At 46.0% G+C, this 10,343-nt stretch overlaps 1 protein-coding gene across 1 annotated transcript in view; it reads left to right on the top strand.

Moving 5' to 3' along the window:
• Positions 1-688: 688 nt before the first annotated feature.
• Positions 689-10,343, top strand: part of LOC308138906 (zinc finger SWIM domain-containing protein 8-like) — a 35,862-nt gene continuing 26,207 nt past the window's right edge. Inside the window, exon 1 of the mRNA XM_080521211.1 lies at positions 689-1,364. Within this exon, the coding sequence (XP_080377337.1) occupies positions 1,187-1,364 (178 nt within the window). The 5' untranslated portion in view covers positions 689-1,186. The remainder of the gene's footprint in view (positions 1,365-10,343) is intronic.

Below are 10,343 nucleotides of genomic sequence, written 5' to 3'. Positions count from 1 at the left end.
ATAAACTCCTCTGGAATATCTGCTCGTCGGCCTGCAAACTAGATGTATTCTGAGCCGGATGACACACGTTTGTGTAACTCGGTATGCAGCTAAAATCCCGAACCCCGTCGTGTAGCTAAAGTCGGCTCATTCCTCCTCGCATCCTCCATAACGTAAACACTGCGAGCTGCAGGTTCGATTGAGCCCAGAGGAGGCGGAGCCTTTTGGAGGGGATAGAGCCTTCTGGGGGGTGGGGGGAGAGCCTGCTGGAAGGGGTGATACAGATTGCTGGAAGGGTGGGGATAGAGCCATCCCAGGGGAGACAGCCTTCTGGGGGGGGAGTCCAGAGCCCTCTGGAGGGGATAGAGTCAGCCTGAGGGAGGCACAGAGCTTCCTGGAGGGATTAGCCATCCTTGGGGAGACAGAGCCAGTCGGCAGGGACAGTCAGCCCGGGGGAGGAAGAGCCATAAGGGTGAGACGAAGACAGTCAGGGGGGACAGGGGGAGACGGAGCTAGTCAGGGGGGACAGAGCCTGCCGGGGGAAACAGTCATCCGGGGGAGACGAAGCCTTCTGGGGAGGAAGGGTGATAGAGCCATCCCAGGGGAGACAAAGTGTGCCTGGTTGACGGGGGTGCAGAGCCTGCTCGAGGGGATATATCCTGCTGGGGGGTGAGGGGGCAGAGTCTTCTGGGGGAGGCACAGTGTCCAGCTCCACTGTAAGGGACCGGACTGGCTGAGCCAGGCAGGATGTCAGGATGAAAGCAAACCCCTTCATACTTGCTCTGAGCTCTAGTCCCACGGCGTGTTCTCCATGGTGGCAGTGTGAAGTTAGCAGCACACTGAGTGGAAGTGGCCAGCTTTGCTCTGTGTAGGTTTCTTCCTCTTGTGGAGCTCTATTGGCTGACTTTGCCCCTCTATCTGCAGCATGGTCAAACAGACGCGAGACCCTCCTGTGCAAAGTGAAAGAACACTAGTAGGTTGGTTAGCATTTAAAAGAAGCATCTGACAGACTTTGACTTTCTGTGCAGGCGCGTTAAAGCCACAGTGTGTATTGTGTTGCTGTGTTGGAGGCCCAGCAGTAAGCCCCTCAGCTGTGTTTTGGTTATTGTGGCCTCCCTTCCCCCCAGGCTTCAGGCTCTCTTCCACTGTTGGACCTTGTTTTTCAAGAAAGGCCTCTGGACTTGGGATCGGCTGGAAAGTGGATGTAATGGAACTGATGTTTGCCGAGTGGGAGGACGGGGAGAGGTTCTCCTTCGAAGACTCGGACCGGTTCGAGGAGGACTCTCTGTGCTCCTTCATCTCTGAGGCTGAGAGCCTCTGTCAAAACTGGAGAGGATGGAGGAAACAGTCCGCCGGACCCAACTCCCCCACTGTCAAGATTAAAGGTGAGAAGACTTTCAAACACACTTTTCCCTTCACTCCGCAAGCTTACAAGGATTCATTAGAGCCTGCAGAGCGTGAAGTTATTTACTGCAGGGTGGAGGGCATTAATACTCGCTGTTGCTTGGAAATAAAGACTTTGTGTCCAACTTAAAGGTACACTAATCAGCCTGAACAGTATATTATTGGGAGCATTTTGCTCTTTGTCTCATCAGCTTATTCTAACCGGTTAGGACGACATAACAAAAACTGTGAATGTGCTTCTCTGGACACACAGTGTGCTACACTCTGCCTAAAATGCAATCGACTCAATGGGACAGAAAGGGCGAAAATGTTTTGGATTAAACCGTGGCAGTCATAGTGCCGGTTTCCTTTGATACCAGAAAAACACTTTAAAATCTTCTTCCCATAAAGGAGTGATTCTGCCCAGAGAATAAAACAAAACTAGACCATTTTCTCTCATTTCCTCTAATTTTAACCTGCAGTTTCCCAAATCCTTCACACCAAAGTCCAGATGTTTACAGACAAACCATCAAAGTGTTGATGTTTCCTGACTGACGCCAAGGGTGTCAAGGTTCCAGGTGGCACCTGGAACCTTGACACCCTGGTACCCTGGCACCCTGGCACCCTGGTACCAGGTGCCAGGTTCCCCTGACTGACGTCAGGGGAACCTGTTGCAAGGGTTTCTGGGATATCAAAGATTGCGTCGCCGCAGCTCCAGCCAGAATATCAACATTTGACTGATTCAGGATGAAAAACATTCAGACTTTCCAGAAATGAAGTGAAACTGATCGTGGATGGGTCCCCCCCCCCCGTCAAGCCCAACATAGATATATTGATCAGCTGGTTGGCTTAACAACCTCACATTTGATGTGGCCACGGGCCGAAATGTTGCAGAGATGGACCAACCTGCCACCGGCGGTCATTTTCACACTGGAAACCATCAGAGTCAATAACTTGCCTTTCCAGATTAAAAGTCGGTTCTTGGAGCGACTTGTAGTCCAGAAATACAATAGTTGGGGAACAAACTGTTCAATAATATGTAGACGTCCTTATTTCACTCATCCGATGTTGAGCAGAAAAAAGCAATCTGCAGAGAAAGCATGTCTCTGAAGCTGCGTGCCTCCCACAGAAGCTTGGCGTAGGGCTAGCTATGAGATAGGCAAAGGAATGGGCTTGTGTCGTTTTCCAGGGTGGAAGAAAAATGGCTGCAGCCTCGTCCTGGAGGTCACAAAGCGCCAATGGCGGCAATAAGGAGTTTCCAGCACACAACATTAATCTGCCAATGTTTAACGCTTTAACTGTATAAACAGCTTGATGGAGTAGCAGACAATGGACAAACGTACAGCTGCAGCAGTAGTTCACAAAAGTGAGCACACTCCTCAACTTAATTCTATCGTTTCATGCAACGACACTGAAGTCAGGCTGCAACAATTCCTCAAGTTATTCGAGTACCTCGACTACAAAAAAAGATTGAGGAATTTCCTCTGCCTCCAAGCCCGTTTAATTAGGTTTAAAGGTCACATTTCTCACAGATTTTGTTTTGCGTGACAAGGTGTTTCACGTTACCAGCCCCTGCACAGCACAGGAACACACAACCGTGTGTGTGTGTGTGTGTGTGTGTGTGTTGCTTTATAGAAGTCTATGGTACAAAGCCTAATACTCTGTAAGGCTCGGTTAGTGTGTTGGGCTACGTAGTTCACATCTCACACCATCAGGTCAGAAGTGTGTGTCTCTTGATCTGTGGAGCTTTCAACAACCCTGTAGTGTTTACCAGGCTTTAGAAAGGAGAAACACATGTTGTTCCTTCCTGTGGCCACAAGACTCCATAACTCCTCCTGGCGTTTGCTGTGTTTTGGTTAATTTGATATTTTCTATGCTTATATTTGTCAAATTAAGTCTTGTGCATAATAATTAAAATAATTATTGAATTTCCATCTTCTACTATTTGATATTCAACTTTCTTTGTATTTGTTCTGTGTGGAGCAATGCTTCAAGGAATTTCCCTCTGGGATTTATAAAGTTTTTCTGTTCTATTCTGTCAAAATTGTCGAAAAGATTCTGGTTAAAGAAAGATGAAATTACTCAAATCGGGTACCAAAACATCTAAAAAATGAAATATTTAACATCGTAAATAGTAATTGAAACTTCATAAATACAAGGTACGTCCGGTTTTTTTTTTCTCCAAAACTACTGTATAGATCAAACGGCCTATTTTATCACATATTTGTCGTCCTGTAGTCTCTTGATTTGTCGCGATATGAAGGAACATTTTCAGTGTTTTTGTTGTTCAAAGTATTCCATTGATTCAGAATGTTAATAACGGATAATACAAAACAATATTGAGGTATTGTGAAAAAAAGGGAGAATTCAGAACTTTCACTTTCACCCAATTTCTCCTCCTCTGGGTCTGGTTCTGTAGGTTCTGGTTCTGTAGGTTTCTCCTCCTCTGGTTCTGTAGGTTTCTCTTCCTCTGGGTCTGGTTCTGTAGGTTTCTCCTCCTCTGGGTCTGGTTCTGTAGGTTTCTCTTCCTCTGGTTCTGGTTCTGTAGGTTTCTCCTCCTCTGGGTCTGGTTCTGTAGGTTTCTCCTCCTCTGGGTCTGGTTCTGTAGGTTTCTCCTCCTCTGGGTCTGGTTCTGTAGGTTTCTCCTCCTCTGGGTCTGGTTCTGTAGGTTTCTCCTCCTCTGGTTCTGGTTCTGTAGGTTTCTCTTCCTCTGGTTCTGGTTCTGTAGGTTTCTCTTCCTCTGGTTCTGGTTCTGTAGGTTTCTCCTCCTCTGGTTCTGGTTCTGTAGGTTTCTCTTCCTCTGGTTCTGGTTCTGTAGGTTTCTCCTCCTCTGGGTCTGGTTCTGTAGGTTTCTCTTCCTCTGGTTCTGGTTCTGTAGGTTTCTCCTCCTCTGGGTCTGGTTCTGTAGGTTTCTCCTCCTCTGGGTCTGGTTCTGTAGGTTTCTCCTCCTCTGGGTCTGGTTCTGTAGGTTTCTCCTCCTCTGGGTCTGGTTCTGTAGGTTTCTCCTCCTCTGGTTCTGGTTCTGTAGGTTTCTCTTCCTCTGGTTCTGGTTCTGTAGGTTTCTCTTCCTCTGGTTCTGGTTCTGTAGGTTTCTCCTCCTCTGGTTCTGGTTCTGTAGGTTTCTCTTCCTCTGGTTCTGGTTCTGTAGGTTTCTCCTCCTCTGGGTCTGGTTCTGTAGGTTTCTCTTCCTCTGGTTCTGGTTCTGTAGGTTTCTCCTCCTCTGGGTCTGGTTCTGTAGGTTTCTCCTCCTCTGGGTCTGGTTCTGTAGGTTTCTCCTCCTCTGGGTCTGGTTCTGTAGGTTTCTCCTCCTCTGGGTCTGGTTCTGTAGGTTTCTCCTCCTCTGGGTCTGGTTCTGTAGGTTTCTCCTCCTCTGGTTCTGGTTCTGTAGGTTTCTCTTCCTCTGGTTCTGGTTCTGTAGGTTTCTCTTCCTCTGGTTCTGGTTCTGTAGGTTTCTCCTCCTCTGGTTCTGGTTCTGTAGGTTTCTCCTCCTCTGGGTCTGGTTCTGTAGGTTTCTCCTCCTCTGGGTCTGGTTCTGTAGGTTTCTCTTCCTCTGGTTCTGGTTCTGTAGGTTTCTCTTCCTCTGGTTCTGGTTCTGTAGGTTTCTCCTCCTCTGGGTCTGGTTCTGTAGGTTTCTCCTCCTCTGGGTCTGGTTCTGTAGGTTTCTCCTCCTCTGGGTCTGGTTCTGTAGGTTTCTCTTCCTCTGGGTCTGGTTCTGTAGGTTTCTCCTCCTCTGGTTCTGGTTCTGTAGGTTTCTCCTCCTCTGGTTCTGGTTCTGTAGGTTTCTCCTCCTCTGGGTCTGGTTCTGTAGGTTTCTCCTCCTCTGGGTCTGGTTCTGTAGGTTTCTCTTCCTCTGGGTCTGGTTCTGTAGGTTTCTCTTCCTCTGGGTCTGGTTCTGTAGGTTTCTCCTCCTCTGGGTCTGGTTCTGTAGGTTTCTCCTCCTCTGGTTCTGGTTCTGTAGGTTTCTCCTCCTCTGGGTCTGGTTCTGTAGGTTTCTCCTCCTCTGGGTCTGGTTCTGTAGGTTTCTCCTCCTCTGGGTCTGGTTCTGTAGGTTTCTCTTCCTCTGGGTCTGGTTCTGTAGGTTTCTCCTCCTCTGGTTCTGGTTCTGTAGGTTTCTCCTCCTCTGGTTCTGGTTCTGTAGGTTTCTCCTCCTCTGGTTCTGGTTCTGTAGGTTTCTCCTCCTCTGGGTCTGGTTCTGTAGGTTTCTCCTCCTCTGGTTCTGGTTCTGTAGGTTTCTCCTCCTCTGGGTCTGGTTCTGTAGGTTTCTCTTCCTCTGGTTCTGGTTCTGTAGGTTTCTCCTCCTCTGGTTCTGGTTCTGTAGGTTTCTCTTCCTCTGGTTCTGGTTCTGTAGGTTTCTCCTCCTCTGGGTCTGGTTCTGTAGGTTTCTCTTCCTCTGGTTCTGGTTCTGTAGGTTTCTCTTCCTCTGGGTCTGGTTCTGTAGGTTTCTCTTCCTCTGGTTCTGGTTCTGTAGGTTTCTCCTCCTCTGGTTCTGGTTCTGTAGGTTTCTCTTCCTCTGGTTCTGGTTCTGTAGGTTTCTCCTCCTCTGGTTCTGGTTCTGTAGGTTTCTCCTCCTCTGGTTCTGGTTCTGTAGGTTTCTCCTCCTCTGGGTCTGGTTCTGTAGGTTTCTCCTCCTCTGGTTCTGGTTCTGTAGGTTTCTCTTCCTCTGGTTCTGGTTCTGTAGGTTTCTCCTCCTCTGGTTCTGGTTCTGTAGGTTTCTCCTCCTCTGGGTCTGGTTCTGTAGGTTTCTCCTCCTCTGGGTCTGGTTCTGTAGGTTTCTCCTCCTCTGGTTCTGGTTCTGTAGGTTTCTCCTCCTCTGGCTCTTGGGCAATAAATGGAACATTTACCGATACTAGGTGTAGACAAAAATCCTGGTGTGGTTTGTACCTCGGTACAGAAGTCACGGTTCGGCACTCAGTTAAGGGGAAAATGGGGGAAAAAAAACGTTTTACTTGTCCGGACAAAGTTAGACTTGCCTGAAGTTTAATGTAAATGTATAATCTTGGGTAATGTATGAACTCAACCAACATAACTTCTTACTTAAAAAACACTTGTACTTTCTTTAATAATCAAGATCTCTCAATGAAACTTTCAGGGAAGGTTTATCTCTTCATGCTCTTCAATCTGAAGGAATAATGATCTATATTTTAACTTTGTTATTCACAGCAAAAAGCACAGAGTTGAATTGACTCCCACAGAGTTGAATTGACTCCCACAGAGTTGAATTGACTCCCACAGAGTTGAATTGACTCCCACAGAGTTGAATTGACTCCCATAGAGTTGAATTGACTCCCATAGAGTTGAATTGACTCCCACAGAGTTGAATTGACTCCCACAGAGTTGAATTGACTCCCACAGTGTTTATTTGAGGCTGACCTTTGGGCTTTTTGCTGTTGGTCTGAAATAAATGTGATAGTATTAAGACTGCAGCTGTCACACCCTACTGCTACATACCGCCACACCTTATTTATTGTATTGGTCACTTTTTATCATATACATTTTTTAATAACATGTTTAATGTGTGTCATGTATTTTGATTCTATTAACAAATCAAATCCTGTCCCTGTTCCTCTTCCTGCTCAGCCAACCTCTTTTCTGAACCATAAAAAGTTATGAAACTTCGGGATTGGAAGTCAAAATAGTCCAAAATACATCGTTTTATCACCGTGTCACTGACCAGAGTGCGGAACACGAATCGGGAAGAAAATAGTGGTTGCGATCGGCCCCGGTCTTCTCATACCAAGAGTTTTCCCACGCTAACATCGGCGTTCACGCGAGAATCATGTGATCGCGCTCTCGGGGTGAGAAATGGCCACGCCCAGCGATGGAATGATCTGTTGATGATACAAAGTGAAAAACACCAACAACAACAAAAACCCATCAAAATATCGCCAAAAAACCAGGAGGACGTTCGGGCAAGTTGGGTGGATGATTCAGTTGCCCGAGCAAAGCTTTTCCAAGCCCCGGACGTTCAGACGAGCCTTAATGTCCAGCCCTGGTGTTAAAATGTTTGTACTGCGGTACACCTCTGGACCGGACGGAACGTGCCTGCACCGAACGGTACGAGTACCACAACGTACATGGTTACACACATGATCGGTCCTGAAATGTAGGAAAATGACTGAGGTCATTTTGCCCATGTCGGTGTGTTCGGTGTTTAACAAGAAAAAAGAAAGGTTGGTTTTGAGTGTGTAGGTCGCCTGTCCCTTTAAGACGCTGTACTGCGTGTGAGACGTGACTCCACCCCTCCAGTCTGTAACAAAAATGGAGAGAGGAGGTTCAGAAGTTGTAGCGGTGGCTGAAGTGAACGACTTTAGAAGCCATGGAAGCAAATCCTCCGTCTTTAGATTCAGAGGGCAGAGTGATGCGAGCTGCAGGAATCAGTGCTTCATCAGTGGCAGAGCGCCGTGTAGCGCTGGACGCTAAGTCACTTTACACACACAACATGGAACTTCTGTCAGGAGAACTAGGTTACAAGGTCTTTTTTCATCTCACTGTGGAGAAATCCATGTTTTCAGGTGCAATACAGACGAAGTCACGGTAGAATTTGCTCTCAGTCCTTCTCATTTCAAGTCATGTGTACTCATCATCTCTTCAATACATCTTAACAAGTAAAAGTACTTCATTTGTATTTTCTTCATGTATTTTCAGACAGTGTAGTTTCACAGTCCTTTAAAGTGGTAATAAACAGGTCCAGGGAGTCGTACTATCAATATAACTGCTACATCTGGTGGACAAACAGTTTGTGTGCAGTGGAGTCGTTATCATCCATTTATCATTATTAAGGTGAACTGATCAATAGATCCTGATATTGATTTGAGGCCATATCGCCCAGCTCTCGCTCTGGGTCTGGGGTTTCTCCTCCTCTGGTCTGGTTCTGTAGGTTCCTTCCTAATAAAGGGTTGCTTCTGTTGCTCATGCAGCTTGGGTTTTCTCCGTCAAACTGGCGAGAGGTGACTGTGTTGTTTGGCGCTGTATAAATAAAGCTGACCATCACAACAAACGCAGACAAAAACACTTCAACTTTGATTGCAACTTTCTGGAAGAGCTCATTTCTGTTGTTTTCATTGTTTTTGCTGAGATTAAAACTCCTGGAGAGTGAAAATGGGACTTTTTGTTCTATGAAAACAGTCTGTCAGTGCTCTGACCATGTGGGGGGAGGGGTCAGCATAGCAGTGCTTGTTACATGTTTGTTTCAAACAAAACAAAAACATACATATATACGTATAAACAAAATAAAAATATAATACTGATCAAATGCAAATAGCTATTACAGCCAACTCTGCCGTTAATCCTTTCAAAAACCAGATTGTGTTCGAAAAGGGTGTAGGAAGAAGTAAAAAACGTATCTCGCCCTACCCCTTATTCCTTCTCAATGTTTCACCCAAATTCACCCTGAAGCACTGTTCAGGTCCTATTCAACAATATAGTTGGCCTCAATATCTGATCAAATCAGACCAATAACATTTAAAAAACCTAAATTCAAATCAAAAACCAAAAGGACACATTACTAGATAGCAGTGGTGTGCTGTTTGGGGTCAGCAGGTCTAGCACTGCAAGTCCTGTCAAAATGATTGTTCTTTCTTTTTTAATAGTTAAAAAGTGATTCTGGAATCAATCAGTGACTTCAGCAACTTGATCCAGAAGACGACTGGTTCTATTTTATGGAGCTCAAATCTCCCATGTCCTCTAAAGGCATCACAGCTCCTTTCCTCTGCTGGGGCTAGCAGTAGCTTCATTGCTACCCTCTGAAGGAAGCTGGACGCTGCTATTGGGTTAAAATGTTGAGTGACAGTATCATCAGCCAATCAGATTGTGATGTATTATTGACGGACCGCCTTAGGGCCAGCAGAGTTTCGAGCGCTGGCCTTGCTGTCGTCAGTGGATTCAGATTGTATATTTACTGTAGTGTGTAATGTAATGTGCGGCCGTAGGGCTGGGCAGGGAGGAGGAGGAGGAGGAGGGGGGGGGGGGGGGGGGGGTGAACTGCTGGCCCTGACTGAAACACCACTGCACGTTACTGCGAGATGCATGGTAAGCATGGCGGTAGAATTTTCTCCCTACTTGTTCTATTCTGTATCTGTTTAAAATGTGAGTTTCAAAGAGGTGTTTAAACCTACCTATTGTATTACATGATTTCAGTTGATCAATGCAGTTGTTCCATAATGTCACTCCTTTTATCTCCGAGGAGTGACATTCATATTGGTTCTCACTGGTTGTGTTTGGAACAGGGAAATCCCTCTGAGATGATGTTTCTCTTGTCTCACTTGAAAAAACTTTTGGATGCTGTTTGATAATGATTGATTTTTAACTTTGTACATCATTTTGATAGTTTTTATAGTTAACCAGATCCCTACATTTTAATTTATTAAGTTTGATGAAAAGTTGGTTTGTTGGTTCTCTGTAGGTGAATTTGTTTATGATTCTTATTGCTCTTGTCTGTAGGATGACAATTGGCTCTATTTGTTTTGTATGTGTTTTCTCCTCTCACTTGAATAAACAACCCAGGGATTTCTCTGCAGAATACTTGCGACCAGACAGGTTTAGTCTTTAGGTCTAGTGTCTTTTCTGAATCCAGTCTTTTCAACCAGCCTAACTGGGACTGTCTTGTGCTGTGTGGCGGGTTACTGCCGAGCACTCTGCACATCAAATCTTCTGCCAGACTTTGGCATTAGTCCAGCATTTTTTTTTTTTTTTTTTAAAGAATGAGCCTTCACGGTTCCGAATGCCGAATCCTGCAACCACATCTAGCTTCATGCCAACACACACACACACACACACACACACACACACACACACACACACACACACACACACACACACACACACACACACACACACACACACACACACACACACACACACACAGAGTGCTAACAAACAGCAGCCCAAGGATTTCACAAACACATGAATGCACACTGCTCCTTAAGGCGGTTTAATGCTCGACATGTCCACGAGCGCCTCACTGATCCGTCCGGCTGAAGTAC

The sequence above is a fragment of the Blennius ocellaris genome (genome assembly GCF_963422515.1).
Source record: "Blennius ocellaris genome assembly, contig: SUPER_13_unloc_1, whole genome shotgun sequence".
Taxonomy (NCBI): domain Eukaryota; kingdom Metazoa; phylum Chordata; class Actinopteri; order Blenniiformes; family Blenniidae; genus Blennius; species Blennius ocellaris.
The sequence above is the reverse complement of the archived record's forward strand: the minus strand, read 5'-3'. Positions and strand labels throughout refer to the sequence as shown.